General features: G+C 43.5%; 1 protein-coding gene across 1 annotated transcript in view; it reads right to left on the bottom strand.

Annotated features, from left to right (window-relative positions):
- Positions 1-18,824, bottom strand: part of USPL1 (ubiquitin specific peptidase like 1) — a 143,342-nt gene that overhangs the window by 4,878 nt on the left and 119,640 nt on the right. The window contains exons 6-8 of the mRNA XM_077484487.1: positions 14,223-14,352; positions 12,154-12,279; positions 8,864-9,018 (exon numbers count right to left, since the gene is read on the bottom strand). Of these exons, the coding sequence (XP_077340613.1) occupies positions 8,864-9,018; positions 12,154-12,279; positions 14,223-14,352 (411 nt within the window). The remainder of the gene's footprint in view (positions 1-8,863; positions 9,019-12,153; positions 12,280-14,222; positions 14,353-18,824) is intronic.

Here is an 18,824-nt window from a genome sequence, read left to right as displayed (position 1 = left end):
GTGGACCCCAACTGCTCTGACCACATCCTGGTGGCGAGAATACTAGCATGTTACTGAGTAGGACATAGTAAATGGAACACAATATCCTCATTGAGGTAACAGTATACTACCTTGGGGAAGGAAGAAGGGCCACCACATATTTAAGGCAAGAAAAGGCAACTAACAAGAAAGGAGACAACTCTGGGACATGCTGGACAGGGGTAATGGCAAACAAAAAAAAGACCACCTTACTTGAGAAATGCCCCAATGGGATATCATGTAAGTACTACACTTAGATTCCAGGGTTATAAAGGAGGTCAGAGTGGGAAACTAACATGAGCAACTCCTTTATAAAAAGGTCTTGAGTACAGAGTGTGAAGACAAAGGTTTTTTAAGTAGAAAGAATAAAGGTGGAAAACCATCCCTTTTGAGTACCAAGAGCCAGATGCTGATCGGGACCAGGATGGAGGAAGGCAAGGAAGTGAAGGATGCTTCAGGGGGTTGAGGTACCAGTTTCTTCACCAACCAAAGGAGGCCCTACAGGTGCGATAATAGATCCTACAAGAGGTCATTCTTGCCTTGCGCAAGGTGTGAATGATTGAGTCCGCAATATCCCTACTTTTTTAGACCACTGGTTTTTTTTAACAGGTATGCTGGCTGCTAAAACCAGTGACAGATAAGCGAGTCTGGTCTATTTGGAGGACAAGGCTCTTCTGTCAGGGGTCTGTATGTCTGCATACCGAGATGTCCTGGGTCAATCTGGAGTGCTGGGGATCATTGAAATCCATTTGTCTCATCTTGCAGGGCAGTTGAGGTAGGGCATGCATACACCGGTCTAAAGAGGGACCAATGAATAATTAGGGCATCCCCTGTTAAGGCCAGGGGATTTGTACCTGGTCACAATCCTGTCCATGTTCTTGTTGAATTTAGAGGCCATGATGTCCACATCAGTGTTCCCCATTTGTGAGCATCAGGAAGATATTAGGGTGTAGGGTCCACTCGTCTAATGATGTAGTAAAGCTAAAAAGATATTTTGGCTATAGTTTTCCTATGAATCACACAACTGCAATTTGTTCTGCACCCGTCTTCAGCCGACAGCAGCTGATGTCACAGCACCAGTCCAGGCTCTAAGAAAAAGATCCTGACCATATGGTTGGGATCCACTCAGATGCCTGGACCAGCAGCTGGCTCAGCCTTTCAGTGCGCTGCTGAGATCTTGAGCCAGCAGCTCCTGCCCCTTCCACAGCCTGGTGCTCCAGTGAGCGCAGGAGACCAACAGTCACCAGCTCCCTGTATTCTGAAGACCGATAACACAGTGGTCTTTAATCTCTCAATTCTCGGTGTTAGAGGAGGTAAAGGACAGCTGCAGCTGGGATCAGTGCTGTAGCCAGCTAGGTCAGCAAGACTGTTTGAATTATCAAAGTACTTAAATATGACGTAAAAAAATAAATAAAGAAGTCAATCTGCCAATTTTGCCAATGGAGTTGAAATGTGGTTCTGCTCAGGAAAGAATCAGATTTTCTTACAACTCTCCATTCAAAAATGCTGATGGTGACCATCAGTTCCTGAACAGTCAGGGAAATATGGAACCCCACCCTCAGCCTATTAGGCTTTTGCCAGCTTCCAGGGAGAGTGAAGGAATGGTTTTCCAGGGCTTAGGCACATCTACCATGCCAGGGAGACAGCAGTAATAAGCGATCAACAGAAAGAATCTGCTTGACCCACATCATGAGAATGTCAAGCTGTAGGTCTCGAGTGGAACTGAACTGAGACAACCATTTTATAGGAGGTCTCCATGAGGCCCAGAACTCTATGCAGAAGCGAGTCACATGGTGCCTGGTTGATATGAAAGTCCGACAGCTGGACCTAGAAGAAGCAATCTTTTCCTGGGGAAGGAGCAAGTTGGCCTGGCCGTGCCAAGATAAGCCTGAAATATTCCAGGCAATGGGCGGGTTAGAGGGCAGACTTCTTAAAGATGATCAGCCATCCAAAAGTTCAAAGCAACTGGGTTCCTTTTCAAATGTTAGGCACTGGCTGAAGACTCCTTCAGCAGAAGGTCGTTCCGTTTACCTGCAACATAGATGACCCACAATCTTAGCAGGTCCAGGAGTGGAGCAAGCACTTCTGTGAAGACTCATGGTGCAGAAGAGAGCCCCAAATAGCAGGGTGATAAATTGAAAAATAGGATTTTTTGTACTCACCGTAAAATCCTTTTCTCTGTAATTCACCGACTGACACAGCTTCCTCTTTAGACCATTGGGTTATTATGCCACCTTCAGGAGAAGACTAGGCATTACATGTTAACATGTGATAATAAAACTAGAACTTTCTAGTTCTGCCCAAGGGCCGGTCCCTTAGGTAACAACCCCTCAGCATGCTACTGCAGCCTCAGTACGTCAACAAGCAGTATAACGTAAATAAAGATAGGAGGGGCGGGTGCTGTGTCAGTCGGTGAATTACAGAGAAAAGGATTTTACGCTGAGTACAAAAAAAAAATCCTATTTTCTCTTATATTCCCCGACTGACACAGCTTCTTTTTAGACCATTGGGACGTTCCCAAGCAGTGCCAAACGGGGGGTGGGAAAACAGCATGAAACTTGATCCACCATGGCATGTGGGTGCTAGTACAAACTTTAGCCACAAAAAACTACAGTGTGTGGAAAAACCACCACAACAGAGAAGCACTACCCAAAAACTGCGGTAACGAATGCAACAGTGCATTAACTTAAAAGGTACTGCGTTTTTACGAAAAAAACACAACAGGAAAAAAGGAAAGCATTGCATATGCAATTGCAACTATACAGCCGCCTGAAAAACTTTGCAGCCAAAACAGCCATCACTTGATGCACTGACATCTACCTTGTAGAACTTTGGAAACGTGTGGACAGACGACCAGGTCGGAGCTTTACACACTTGAGCAACAGACGCTTGATGTTGGAAGGCCCAAGACTTTGATTGCCCTCGTGGAGTGGGTCGTGACCGGAAAGGGGGGCACCTGCCTCTGCAAGGCATAGGCTTGTACCACAATCCGTCTGATCCATCTGGAAATGGTGGCCAACGAGACAGCCATGCCAGCCACCGAAACAAACAGTGAGTCTGACTTCCGGAAGGGAGTCGGGGCAGACAAATACACCTTCAGAGCCCGAACCACATCCAAAGCATTAAGGGACACCTCCTTAGGATGGGTCGTCTTAAGACAGAGATGGTAACACAATGTCCTCATTGATGTGAAACGCCGAGACTACCTTCAGCAGAAAAGACGCAAGGATAACACCACCTTATCCTTGCGGATAACCAGATAGGGCAACTCGCAGGACAAGGCCGCCAGTTCCGAAAACCCTCCTGGCTGATGTGATGGCCACCAGAAAGACCACTTTCTGGGAAAGAGTCAACAGGGGAAACTCTGATATTTTCAAATGGCGGTTTTTGAAGTGCCATTACCAGGTTCAGATCCCACGGGGGCAACGGTGGACACACCGGAGGAACTACATGTCGCACCCCTTGAGCAAAAGTACTCACTAGAGAGTGAGATGCCAGAGGTTGCTGAAAAGGGACAGCCAAAGCTGATATTTGGCCTTTAATGGTGCTTAACGCCAAATTCTGGTCCACCCCTTGCTGAAGAAACAGCAGAATCCTGGATATAGAAAAGGAGCGCGGATGCCATCCTTCCTCCTCACGGAGATGTAGGCCTTCCAGGCACGAAGATATCTCTTCCGAGAAGATGATTTCCGTGCTCTCAACACAGTTGGTATCACCGAGTCCGACAGACCCCGGTTCCCCAACACCTGGCTCTCAATAGCCATGCTGTTAAAGCCAGCAATGGTAAAGCAGGATGGAGAATAGGACCTTGAGACAGAAGGTCCTCTCACAACGGCAGTCGACAGGGAGCGTCTGCCACCAGACACACTAGGTCTGTGTACCAAGGACGCTGAGGCCAATCTGGGGTAACCAGTATTACTGGGATCCCCTCGGCTTCCACGAAGCAGACGTAGTAACAGTTTCAGTGGATGAAATGTGTAGATCAGCTGGCACTGATCCCACAGAACCACCAGCGCTTCTGACGGATCTGTTGTCCAGGACACAAATCTCTGCACCTTCAGATTGAGATGGGAGGCCAGAAGATCCACGTCTGGTGTGCCCCACCGCAGGTACAGTAGCCTGGATACCTCTGGATGCAACACCCATTCTCCTGGGTCCAGCATCTGATGCCTTAGATAGTCCGCCTGCCAGTTCTCCACACCTGGGATGTAAATGGCCGACAGGGCCTGTACATGTCACTCTGCCCAACAAAGTATGTGAGCGACCTCCCGTGCGGCGGCCAAGCTTCTTGTTCCTCCTTGGTGATTCACGTATGCCACAACAGTGGCGTTGTCCGACTGGATCCTGATCGGATGCCCTTGCAGTCTCATTGACCATGTGGAGAGGCATAGCTTGATCGCTCTCAGCTCAAGGAGATTGATCTGTCGATCCAGGGACAATGGAGATTTTTCCCACTTTGCAAAGATCTCCTTCTGCAGGACTCTGGTGTGGAACTGGACATATGGTACTGCCTCAAAAGAGGCCACCATGAGTCCCAGGACTCGCATGCAGAAGCACAGCGAACACCACCTGCGGTTCATCAGCAGTTTTACCGTGGCTCTGAGAGTCTGCAGCTTGTCTGAAGGGAGAAACACTCTCGCCTCCCTGGAGTCCAGCAGCAAGCCTAGATACTCCAAACGCTGAGTCAGTACTATCACTGACTTTTTTAGGTTCAATAGCCACCCAAATGCTTGCAGGATCTGCATAGTGATCGCCACATACTCTTCCAACTCTGAGGCAGAAAAAGCTCTCAGGAGGAGATCGTCTAGGTAACCCACGATCACGAGCCCGCGTTGCCGTAGCAAAGCCAACGCAGGAGCCAATACCTTGGTAAAGACTCGGGGGGCTGATACCAAACCAAAAGGGAGAGCAACAAACTGGTAGTGGGCTTACCTGACTGCAATCGCAGAAACGTTTGCAGCCGGTATGTGCAGGTATGCATCCTGGATGTCTAAGGACTAATGTAATGCCTAGTTTTCTCCTGAAGGTGGCATAACATCCAATGGTCTAAAGAGAGAAGCTGTGTCAATCGGTGAATAGAAATGTTGGTTTCAAACAGCAAAGTATAGAAAGTGTGGGAAAAAGATGGAAATATGCAGATAGATGATGTTCACCAATGCCACAAATTCTCCACCCCTCTTTTTTTCCCCCCTCTATGTGAACTGGGAATACCACTCGTGGGCCAGAAGCCAACTCAGGGAGACCCACAAATCTGCCCAACTTTGAGGCGAGTTGGTAAATTGGAGGGCAGGAATTGAGGAAGGGGCAAGGACAGAATTCTATTCCGCAGCCACTGGAAATAAATTGACATATTGGACAAAAAGGGATGTCCGATTTAGACTGGTGCAAATTGGCAACAGGCATCACCCCACTGCAGGAAGTAAAGGCGACCCTTAATTTTGAGTAAAAACTCTGGACTGACTGAGGGTTTTGGGGCTTTTGATGAAAGTCTGGACTTATCTTTGCCTTGTAGGAGGACACCTGGGTGGTGCAAAAGAAGAGGTTAGTAGTTAGCCGTTTTTTGTGGGGTAAAAGTACCTTCCACCCCCCACAAAAAAAAACCAGGTAATCCCACCTGTTTAAAAGAAGGGGGTTGGTTGGGACTTTATATTTAGCACACTACTAAATAATAAGTATGCAAAAAAACATTTAATGATTCCTATTAAATATACATTTAATACATGGTAAAAATATATAGAAAACAATAGATAGCACCTTGATAATTCATGTATATACACATATTCTGACATGATTCATATTGTATAAGGGTATTAATATGTAGCCCATTATTCTGAGTAATTGTAAACAGGTTATTATAGAAATTATAATTAAAATACATAATACTGAAGAATTTCAAACACGATTGCAATGGTGTAGCATAAGACAGGAGTTCTATGCGTTTCATGGATATTACCACTCGTTGGGAGCAAATACCAAATAGGATGCATCTATAATAAAAAAATGAATAAATGCAAAATAATCTGGTGGTTGGCACAGATGAATTTGCAGAATGCATTTTTTAATATAGATACATCTATTTGGCATTAGCTCCTGATGAGTGGGTATATCCACATTAGAGCTCCTGTCTTACGCTACACCTTTGAAATCATGTGTTTGAGATTCCTCAGTATTATGTATTTTTATTATATCATCATTTCTATAATAACCTATGTTAACAATCAGAATAATGGGCTACATATTAATAACCTTATTATAATACCTTTATTATGCAATATGATTCATGTCGGAATATGTGTATATACATGAATTATCAAGGTGCCATCTATTATTAATTCTATATATTTTTACCATGTATTGAATAGGAGTCATTAAACATGTCTTTGCATACCCATTTTCTAGTAGTGTGCTTCATATAAAGACCCAACCAATCCCTTTAATATATGTATTAGGGATGGAGGCATATGAATGTACCCATTCATTGCCTCATATATAAAAGTCCCAATTTCTTATCCACCCTTTTGTTGCGAACCCTGCCTGTTTGTTTACATAGCGTCAGGGGAAGCGGCATCGTCATTTGGCAAGACGTCAAGTCAGGATGGAAAAGCCACCGCCTGGCCATCATTTTTATTTACTTTTGACATTTTCTCAGTGAATGAATAGGAGTACTGTGAACCCCATACTTACATGGTTGGGGGGGGGGGCAGGATCTGGGAGGCCCCCCTTCTTAAAGCTGAAGTAAACCCATCCATAAAACAGTTTCATTTCCGGCACGTGACAGAAATGTATCACTCCCATTGGTTGTGCTCTCAACCAAAATCTCAAACCATCCAATGGCTGGTGTCATAACTGATCACCTGTGCAGCATCATGGCAGTTGTAGATTAAACAGAGCCAAAGATGGCAGCTTCCTTGGGTGAAAATGATAGGGGGGTGTTACTTAGACTTTAAAGAGGGCTTCCCAATTCTGATAAGCTACATCCTGCACCCCCACAACCACCAGGCCAGGGTTGTGGGGAAGCAGCCCTCATGTTCATTAAAGCGGAGTTCCACTCAGTTTTGTGTTTATTAAAAGTCAGCAGCTACAGAAAGTGTAGCTGCTGACTTTAAACACACTCACCTATCCCATGGTCCAGCAATGCGGCCACCCGAGAGCTCCTTTCTCTTTGGCACCGGCATCACAAGTGTGGGCACCCGGGTGTGACAGCTTGCAGCTTCACAGCTGGGTGCACACACTGCGCAAGTCGTGCTGCGCTTTCTCAATGGCCAGGCAATCTTATGGGACCTGTGACATGTCCCAGAAGATTGCAGGGAGGGAAGGAAGAACTTCGCTAGTCCCCTTGTCCTATACATATATTAATTTATTACTAATTCTCTATCAACTTTAATTTTTTAATCACTACAATTTTTCTAATAAAATTTAATTTTTAGTTTTTAATTCTATTTTTTAGGTTTTATTTTTTTGCACCTGTATATTAAAAAAATATTTTTATTTTTTATCTATTAAAAGTTTTTATACACATTCTTTAACTTCTCACTCCCTCTGTATATAAACACATACTTTGTATTTCTAGATGCTTCATCTATATTATACCATGTCTTTTCTTCCTTTCTTTCTTTTCGTATGTTTTTCATGATATTACTATGAAATCTTTTCTTGCCCAAGAATGTATGTCAGCCAGCTTGCATTTTTAACACAGTGGATGCAAGTGTTCTCAGATTTGCATACTCCCGAGAAAATACAATGCCAGTTTCTAGTTCTATTAACCCCGCCCTACAGCGGGGCTGTTCCGTGATCGCATTGGCCAATTAGCTCTGCTTTCCCCTATTTGACCACTTCCAAAATGGTAGATGCTATGCCTGATGAAGGAGCACGCATGCTCCGAAAGCGTGAACGCATTTGCATCACCACAGTGCGACCCCAGACATCCCATCAGCTGACCTCCGTGACGCTGTGCGAAACCAAGCTGGAGACACTGTATACCACCGGCGCCACCGGACGAGACGCTCCAGCGCAAGAGGATCACCTTCCCCTTGGAGTCCTGTGATGAACTTTGGAACATACCTTTACATATACGATGTGCCTGAATTTCTCCTATACAGAGTGAGTGTACTACATTCCAAATAATTAATTGTGGACTTCAATACTGCACTAAGGTTGGCGCTGTTTGTTTTCTGCTTGTAGAACTTCGCTAGTCGCCTAGGGGGTGAGGAGTCCTAAAAGCAGAAGTTTAACTTTTGGGTGGAACTTTAACATGCTGATGCTTTGTGAGTGGGGGAGGGCTCGCCTGTCCCCCCCTTTCTTTGATGGCCCGCATGCTCGGATAAGGGTTCGGTAAGTATTTTTTTTGGCATGGGGTTCCCCTTAAAATTCATACTAGACCTAAGGGACTAGCATGGATTTTGGGGGGACCCCATGCATTTATTGCCATTGTGGGGTACCCCTTCAAATCCATACCACCTGCTATGGATGGGGGGGGGGGGGCCCGCACTGTTTAATGCCTTTTTTTTTATTCTGATGGTTCATAGACTTCAATGGACAAATCAAAAAAAGAATGCAGATGTTATTTTGATGCGTCCAAAATTGCAATGTATCGCACCAAACTCGTTTAGGACCATTTTCAAAATCTGACTGCAGTCGCACTGCATGCATGTGTAACGTATGTTGTCATTTCACTTGTCATGCAATTTAATGCATTTCAACTTGCATCAAAAATCGCATCAGTGGGAACCTGTGCTAAAAAGTGAAAACAAAAAACAGAAATATATAAAGGATACAACCTTTTTTTGCAGAGTGGCGATAAACTAAAAATCAGTGAACACTAAATTAATAAAATGACAATACTCACCATCATCATTTGCCATCCATGTGGAAAAATGCTGGTCACGATATCTAATAACTGTCCTAATATCATACCAGTGTTCTCCAAACTCAAAAGCAAACCCCTTCAAATCACTGCTTGGCAACCCTTCCACAAAGTGAAGCATGAACATAGGTTGTAGCCTGCAAGAAATAGTCCGATTACATTGAAGTACCACAAAACAGCAAAAACCAAAAGCACTGTATAGCATAGTACTGGAGCTTGTACAATCATTGAGATACATTAATCAAAAATGGGTAAAGTTCAAACCAGAACTTCACACATTTTAGAAAGGAATCAGAAGAGATTAGAACGTGTGAGGTTTTTTTTCCTCTGTCCCCAAGCAGAAGGCATTAGGGCATCAGTTAGGGACACTGTAGTAAAAGCCTATTGGGTAGACTTTTTTCAAATTACATCCTGTGTAACTAACTGTGCTCATGAGAATAGGAACAAAGGGTTAGCTTCCCAAAATGGACACCCAACCAAACATGATTGGAATTCCACTAAAGGAACGCCATAAAAAAAACAAAAAAAAAACAAACATACTGCATCTATTACTGTATCCAGTTTCATTTATGTGATAATATTATTTAGTCTATGAAATCCTTAATTTCACAGGTCTTTACTTTTAATAACCTCCAACTTTCCATGCACCCAAGCTTCTCAGCAAAATGGACAATGACAGGAGTTGTGATCTTTGTGCAACCTGCCAAGTTCCATCAAAAACTGTGTGCAAGTGTACCTAGCTGAAGAACTGATGCTGTATTGAAGGCATTTTTTTTTTTTACACCTGCCTAAAAAAGCATTGGCACCCACACACTAATATTTTATTTATATATATATATATATATATATATATATATATATATATATATATATATATATATATATATATATATATATATATATATATATATATATATATATATATATATATATATATATATATATATATATATATATATATATATACATACATACATACATATACATACACACACACACACACACACACACACTCTACAAACTATAGTATACATACTGCAATTTACGCAGCTACAGACACTATGCTGTAATAGCTGGGTTTAGCAACTTATAGTGGGACTGTAGATGGCAAGCAATCCAGTGCTAACAGACCATCTGGAAGGGTCCCTAACATCGCTAGTGACACTAACACAGTGATCAGGGATAATACTGTACACTGACACTGTACTAATGACACTGGCTGGGAAGGGGTTAACATCTAGGGACAATCAAGGGCTTAACTGTTTGCCTAGCAAGGTGTAATCACTCTCTAAATTATACAGCGCTTTAAGGGATTGGTATACATCCGCTTGATCCCCATATAACACCCCAGTGCTGGTGATAATATATAGTTTCTAACAATGCATAAAGTGGTGCTCCACTTAAAAAAATTAAATTAAAAGTCAGCCGCTACAAATACTGCAGCTGCTGACTTTTAATAAATCGGACACTTACCTGTCCCAGGGTCCAGCGATGCAGGGGCTTAAAGTCCCGCTTGTCTCCCCCTCCGCTCGGCAGCGCCAGCATTTTAACTGTGGGTGCCTGGCTGTGGCTGCACAGCTGGGCACCCACTGCGCATGCCGTGACTGGCCGCGCAATCTGGGACCGATCACGTGTCCCAGATGATTGACAAGAGGGAGGGGGAGAGGCTATCTCCCTTCCTGCGCTGAGGGAAGTGAAGTCAGGAGCCAAGGCTGAAGGAGGCAGACTATGAGGGACCCCCTAGCAAAAAAAATAAAAAATAAAATTCTCCAAATGTTTTTTTTTTTATGCACATTAATACTTTTTTTTTGGAGTGGGACTCCATTTTAAGGTGTGCAACATGGGTTGCTGTTTACGTCATCTGTTTTTTTCCCCCCTGCTTGTAGGGAAAAAAAACAGCGAGATGGATTTTACCTGTATACAGTAACACAGATCTGTGAACACAGAATTCAGTGTGTGATTGAACAGTCAAGTCAGCTGACTTCAGCCAAAATCACTGGCTAAAATCAGCTGCCAAACCCATGCTGTGCCCAATCCCAGCACAGGTAGGCAGGGGGCATGTGCCTCTGAACCAGAAGAGTTGACATACAGGTACGCCATTGCACCTGCTGCCCACTTGAGGTATATTTACTGTGAGCGGTTGGCAGGTGGTTAAAAAAACAATTCATTGAATTTTTTAAAGAAACGGACAGATGTAAAAGGTGTTCAAATAATATATTCTAAAATAAAAAAAACTGAAAAAATAAGTTTTATTATGACCACTCTCACCTTTGTGGTTTTTCCCCCTCTCTCATTCCAGAGTTCACTAATTTGCTTATCCCAACTAACCCAGTTTAATATTTCCATTGTTGTGTGTGTTTGCTAAAACTTTCTGTATTAGTGCAGTCTGGACCTTAGAAGAAGGGTCTTTTACCCCAAACGCCTGTCCTGAATATGTGAACGTGTGTGCAAATAAAAAAATAAAAAATAAAAAAAGTATCTCAAAACAGTACTCAATTGGTTTTTAGCAAGAAACTAGATTCTCTCTTCTGCAGAAATAAAAATTCAAAGTGACATGGTGGCAGGTGTCTATCTGTACATGATCTGGCCCCACATCATAGCGAGAATGCAGAAGAGACAGCCGGCTCTCAGAACATAAAAACCCAAGTGGGAAAAAATCTGGACTAGGAGCAGCAAAACAGAAGAGGGCAACACTTAAAGCGGAGGTCCACCCTAAAGTGGACCTTCCACTCATTGGAATCCTCCCCCCCCCCCCTCCGGCACCACAATTGGCACCTTTTCGGGGGGAGGGGGGTGCAGGTACCTGTACAGTTCAGGTATCTGCACCCACTTCCTGGATAGCTCTCTGCGGAAAGGGGCGTAGATTACGCCCCTTTCCAAAAGTCCCCCGCTGCCTGCTGGGAAACACACAGATCCCAGAGGCAGCGGGTCCATCCTCATTGCGCAGCGCGACTCGCGCATGCGCAGTAGGGAACCGGGAAATGAAGCTGAAAGGCTCCACTTCCTGATTCCCATACCCAAGATGGCGGCGGCAGCACCCGAGAGACGATCGAGAGATCGGCTTCGGGTGCCGACATCGCGGGCGCGCTAGACAGGTAAGTGTCACTATTTTAAAAGTCAGCAGCTGCAGCATTTGTAGCTTCTGGCTTTTAAAAAAAAAACAAAAAAAACAAACACGCACTCCCGGCAGACTCCCGCTTTAAATTTGCAGGGCTTTATGTTTACCAAGTGCAAGGCCACCTTAAAACAACATGCTGGTGTGTAATACATACGTTTCCAAATGCATCTCTCGCCTCTGGTCCTCAGCCTGACACTTGTTGCATGGAGATTTGTGAACTGCATTCAGAGGTCTCCAATCCGGGACAATTTTTGTAAAAGTTGTCATTGTTTTCTGACACCTGCATGTGAAAAAACAAAAAAATAAATAAATAATTTTTTAAAACAAGCAGACATTATAAAGTGATTTCACCATCCCACAAACTTTACAAAGTTAACACTGTTAAAGTAATTTCAGTTATGCGGACCACAATAAATATGAGCACCCTGGATATCTATCTCAAATCTCTGGGTGCCGCAAAAGGCAACTTCTGACACTATTCTGCCCTTTCTGGTTCAGTCCTGAGCTGGATCCACCTTCTCCTGTCTCCAGCACCTTCCAATTAGCTTCTTTGGCAAAAATGAACATGCAGAAGGAGGAAGGGGGTCAACTAGAGGCTAAACCATTGTGGTATAAACCGTACCAGGACAAGTTCATCTAGCGTCCAGGGCAAGTATTCAGAACTGCACCCCCTCCTCCATTGTTAATGCATGCTGTAGTAGGGGTTTACTGTCCTGTGTATATTCTCTGCTCACTTGTTCTGCTGTGCCCAGGGCAGCTTCCCCTCCTGCCCATCCCTTGCCCTGGCCCTGGGTATAAAAGCTTTCCCGATCCAAATGCAGCGGGTTCAAAAGGAACTGGCTGAATTTGATAAGTGTGTAGTTGTCCATTCGTCAGAAGTCAATTGTTTGCTTGACTTCTGACAAAGGGACATAATGAAAAATCTTCGACTGGCGGCTGCAGCTAAAATCAGCTGCAGCTGTTGATTAGTGCAATACAATGTCCTGGTGGGGAAACTCCGTCAAGCACTGTGTTCTGTCACCTATTTAAAATCAACAGTGTATTGCCACCACAAAAAAATAAAAAAATAAAAAAAAGGTACGTGCATTTTATTCTTATAGCCATTCTAGAAAATTTTTAAAGTTAGATGCACTGTACCTTAAGGGTATTTCTACCCCACTGCCCTTCAAAACAGTTTTGGATAGGTTTGCCTTTAAAGGGGTTGTAAACCCTTGTGTTTTTTCACCTTAATGTATCCTAACTACAGTTAAGGAAAAAAAACAAAAACAAAAAAAAAAAAAAAAAAAAAAAAAAGAGTGGCATCCTCCCTCCAACCCCAGCCTGCTGACTGGACTTAGAACCCTGGCACTTTGCTTCTTCACCTCTTCTCTGGGTGTGCCCCCTATTGCACACCCCACCTACACTGAGGGTCCAGATTTAGCAAGCAATATGGAGGTCACAGAGAAGAGAGAAGGGGGACCTGTGTACTGCACTCCAAGATTTACAGGTACGTCAAAATTCCAAAACTTTATCATGCAGTACAGGACACAGAATAGATTCATAGGCTGGGGGATGTCCCCAAGAAAAAAAAAAACCGAAGGGTAGGAATTAATAAAGTGGATAATGGGGCTTGAACCTCCTTCCCTCGGTTGCTGCTTGAATGTATTTTTTGAGGAAGCTGCCAAAAAAAATAAAAAATAAAAAGCTTGCCAAGGGCAAGAGTTGTGATCTTGCAGATTTAGGATCATCTATGGCAGGAGAAAGTTCACCAAGATGTACATGAGGGTCACTGATCGAGAAACCGCATGAAGGCCATAAGCAGTCTAACCCTGTAAGAAGGGTCAGTGAAAAGAAGCAAAATATTTCTGGTGGAAAAATTTTTTAATAAAATTCTTCTCCAAGAGAAGCGGTCCATCTAAGGACACTAGCAAAACTTGAGCCTCAGAGTGGGCAGTTACATCAGTGTACTAAGGGGGCTGGCCTAGCGCAGACTATTGCCATTGTCCAATTACCTGAAGGCAGTGGTATATATAACCCACGGTCTATAAATCAATTCCTGTATTGTAAGACAAAAGCTTATACGAGTGTTGCATATTAAACTGCCCGAGTAGAGGCGATTCAGTTCGCATTGTGCGCTATATAAGTATTTCATTCATTCATTCATTCATATTCAGTCTACATCAAGTGTCAAAGTGAGAAATGACTTGAAATGTCTATCTGCAATTAAAATACAAAATCACTCACCTGTCCTGGTAAGTGTACCCACAGGATTCACATTTGAAGTTCCATGTAAAAGAATGTACAAAGAGCTTCTGAAAATCTGGGTCCAGTCTCAGGAGCAGAGGAAAAGCAAACACCGGACTCTCTTTGTGTCCTATTGTGAATGGAAATAGAAAACCCGTTATTACACGATGATCATATAAAGGGTCCATATAAAATCTGCAAAGTGTTAACCCATTCAGCACCCAGGAGGCATCATGATGAAATATGGAGTAAAGAAAGCTTTTCTGAAAGCTTTAATTCCATCAAAAAAGTGTGCATAGTAAATTATCTGACCTGTTTCTATTAAGGAGTGCAAAAGACCAAGCTTTTGCATAAAGCTAAATATATGGCAGTTCGTTAGAGGCAACCATTGACTAATTGCATGTGCTCTGACTTATAGCCATCCACTGTCCAATCACTGAGCTCCACGATTGACGTCAGTTTCCACCAGCAGGGTATAATAATAGCAAGAGGTTTTAACTCTTCTCTATAGTATCACACACACAATGTTTATACACACACCCTGTATCATAGCTTTAACTGAACTATTGATTTGCCAATACCAGATAAAGTGACAGGTTCACTTTAAGCTAGGTTTCCACTAGTGGAACCTTTCATGCGATTTGGGACTGAAAAGTCGCATGACAAGTCGTACCCCATGATTTCCAATGAGTACCGTTTATATGTGCGACTTCAAGACGCAGCAACTTCTAAGTAGTCCCTGCACTATTTTGGTTCCTTGATGCGACTCGAGGTCCATAGACCTCAAGAATACACAGGCATTGCTTCAAGTCACGGAAAAAAATTGCGGCATAATCACGCAACTTTGGGGACGCAATAGTGGAAACATAGCCTTAAAAAGGTTGTTTTCAGTGGCTGGTTTGATTTTGCCCTGAACAGCTGGTGCATCTGAGTGCAGCTGCTGTTCAGGCTGGGTTCACACTGCTGCGATGCAGGAACACTGCGAATCCGCTGCGGCTTCCCGTATCGCATGCCTCCCAGCGGCAGTTCACACTGCCCTATGCGAACTGCTGGGAGTGTCAGTGAAACGTTAATGACACCCCCAGATCAGTTCGCATATCGCAGTGCGATCTGCAAACTCCGACAGGAATCGGATCGCATGGTGTGAACACCCATGCGATCGGATTCTGCTGCGGACCAAAAAAAGGGTCCTGTGCGAGTTTGGGCCGGATGCGATGTGAATTCATCCATACTATCTGTATGGCTGAGCTTGCATCGTACAGAGATCGGATGTGGATTTGCACTGCAGTGCGGTGCGAATCACATCCGATCTCGTCACCGCAGCAGTGTGAACCCAGCCTCAAGTCTACTTCGGTTCACATATCTATGGGCTTTAAACATGGCAACCACTTGTTACAATGCACACTGATTCAATACAAGAAATCCTGCCCCAACCACCTTCCATTGGGTAGAGGAAGCTGATCTGATCAGGTCAAATAGGCTTTACAAAATTTGCTGCATATATTGCTGCAGATCACAACCAGAATTTTTTTTAAAGAAGCCCTGTTGCTAATACAAACCATTCATTTCAGGTCAGACTTCATAACTACATTTATGGAGAAAAGAGAGGTAGAGCAGCACCGCTCTGAGAGTAGTATGTCTATTAAAACATGGCTTTATTTATAATTAAATTTATTTATAATTTAAAAGATGTGCACTTACATTTGAGTAGATGAAAACAGGCATAATAGACCTCCGTGGCCGTCCCCAACTATCATCCGGTGTGTCTTGCTGGACTGTAGTAGGGGGGGGGGGGATCAGATCCCGGTCGCTTCCAGCGGCGTCTGTTGCTCCGGGGTGTTTGTGTCCTACAATGAGCACGTCAGCAGGTGGAGAACGTCCGCCACTTGAGATTGGGGGGCGTAGCTACAGTGCTCGCGTTCGGAGCATGCGTGCTCCTTCATCAAGCATGATGCCGGATGATAGCTGAGGATGGCCACTGAGATCTATTATGCCTGTTTTTATCTACTCAAATGTGAGTGCACATCTTTTAAATTATAAATAAAGCCATGTTTTAATAGACATACTACTCTCAGAGCAGAGCTGCTCTACCTCTCTTTTCTTACAGAGTCTCTTCTGCTCTCTGGAGCCGGCTGCCACTCACAACATTCACCAGAACTTATTAACAGAAGTCTGAACTGTAAAAACTGTTCTGAATTGCCAAACGGGGAAAAAACAAAAAACAAAACCCCAGTCATTTCTCATCCCCATTTTTTAGCAACCATCTTATGACTGTTCACTAGCAGCTCCCACCAGCGCTCCATCCTCCTCCCTTTTTACTGCATAACTACATTTATGAAGCACTCAGCTACATGTACTTTATCCAACGGGGGGTTGGGAGGGATACACAGCAAGGTGTAAACAAAGCAGATTAGTAACCATTTACAGTACAGTGGAACCTTGGTTTACGAGTAATATGGTTAACGAGTGTTTTGAAAGCAACTTTTTTTTTTTTTTTTTATTCTGATTTGGTTTGCGAGTGTTGTCTCACAAAACCAGCACAATTCAAGATAATGGGATGTGCAGTACTGCATTTAGCCGAGTGTTTCTGAGCTGTCCGAGTATTTCCGAGACTGTCATTCGGCATCTCTTGTCTCTGCTTCTCCACACTCAGAGTGATGAGCTGTGAAGGGACGGGGAGCGGCCATCTCAGCGGCTCACTGAGGCTGCCATCAATCAAGGCAGCTGGCGGATCCAGACTTGGGAAGTCGGGATGACGCGCTGCAAACAAAATTGCACTACTGTGACCCAGAGGAGAAGGCCAACCTAAAACGCCCAGGCTAGACTTTTTCTTTTAAGTACAAAATTGTGATATGTATCTTGTTTGCAGATGCCAAATGCTGCGGAGTTTCTCAAAGCCTTTCATTACCATTTTTGCCATTATGATTAGGCCAACACTGGACAATAGGCAATAAAAGGAAATTTGACTTGCCTGTAAACTCTATGTGCGAGTACAATACAGGACAAAGGCTGTATATTCATAATAGGTGGCTACCTTGAGGAGATTGGACACTGGCAAAGCTTTGCTGGGCATGTCCCCTGGGCATACACCTATAAACTCTACCCCCACTCTGTGAAACCTAGCAAACAGTGCAGAGTAACACAGGAACAAAACAAAGGGTAAACTATGTCCTGTACTCTAGGACAGGGAAATGACAAGCCAAATTACTTTTATCTGAATTGTACAGTGCAGGGTACAGGCTGGATTATTCACGGACCCTGGGACATCCCCAAGCAATGGATAAGCAATGAACCATGACATCTACCCCCCCCCCCCCCCCCAAAAAAAAATTAATAAAAAGGGGGTGGGAGGGGGCCAAATCATTGATTCCGAGATAGTTATATCAAGTACGTATCCAAGGGACGTATCCAACAAAAATTTGGCAGTTTCTAAACAGTTAAAAGCAGGCCTGAAATTGAACATTAAGAAAACCAATATCATGACAACCGGTCCCACCACTTGGCAAATAGGAGAAGAAATGGAAACAGTGACAGATTTGATCTACCTAGGCTCCAAGATCACGGCAGACGGTGACTGTAGCTATGAAATTAAGAGACACTTGCTTCTTGTGAGTAAAATAATGGCAAACCTAGACAACATTATAAAAAACAGAGACCTCCCCCTACTGACAAAGTGCTGTATAGTCAAAACTATGATATTCCCAGTAGTAACCTATTGTTGTGAAAGCTGGACCATAAGGAAGGCTGAACACCAAAGAATTGATGCTTTTAAACTATGGTGTTGGAGAAGTCCCTTGGACACAGCAGGAAGAGCAAACCAGTCAATCTTGAAGGAAACCAACCCTGAATCACTGGAAGGATACTGAAACTTAAATACTTTGACCACCTAATGCAAAGAGAAGACTCACTGAAAAAAGACCTTGATGCTGGGAAACATAGAAGGAAAAAAAAAAGGAGAAGAGGACAACAGAAAACAAGATGGATAGTTAACATCATTGAAACAATGAACATGAAGTTATGCAAGCTCCGGGAGGCAGTAGAGGACAGAAAAACCTGACGCACTATGGTCCATGAGGTCATTAAAGAACAACAATCAGCTAATGGTAGCCCAGTGTCTCTGAATATCCAGCTTGTCCCATACTATATACTTCAGCGATTTCTTTTTGTTTCTTACCTTTATTCAAACAACTAGCATGTGGTTGTAAACATTAATTTTGGTCTGTCCTGTACTTGTAAGGGAGATGGATTCAAGCACTGTTTTTGCAACACTGACCTATAACAAGAATCCTCTGCTTAAAGTGTTTGGCTCCCAACACTTTCCCTTTGACCGGCCATGCACACCTCAGAACATATTCGAATGAATAAGTTTATGTTAGCTTTGCACACCTTAAAATCTGGTATGACAGTGCACAGGAAATTAGAACACAGACCTGCTTGATGAGAAATTTCAAAGTGCACCAATTCTCTGGTGCCCTCCTCATTTCCCAGCACATGCTGCTGTTTCGTCAAAAGATACCCTTGATACCTTTTTTTCTGCACTGATGTTACAAAAAAAAAAAAGTCTAGAGAAGCACCTAAATTTAGTTCTAGTCACTGAAATAT

This window comes from Lithobates pipiens, unplaced genomic scaffold, assembly GCF_037356315.1.
Source record: "Lithobates pipiens isolate NorthernLeopardFrog02 unplaced genomic scaffold, aLitPip1_a1.2 Scaffold_16, whole genome shotgun sequence".
NCBI lineage: Eukaryota > Metazoa > Chordata > Amphibia > Anura > Ranidae > Lithobates > Lithobates pipiens.
Note: the sequence above shows the minus strand (reverse complement) of the source record. Positions and strands in the feature narration are given on the sequence as shown.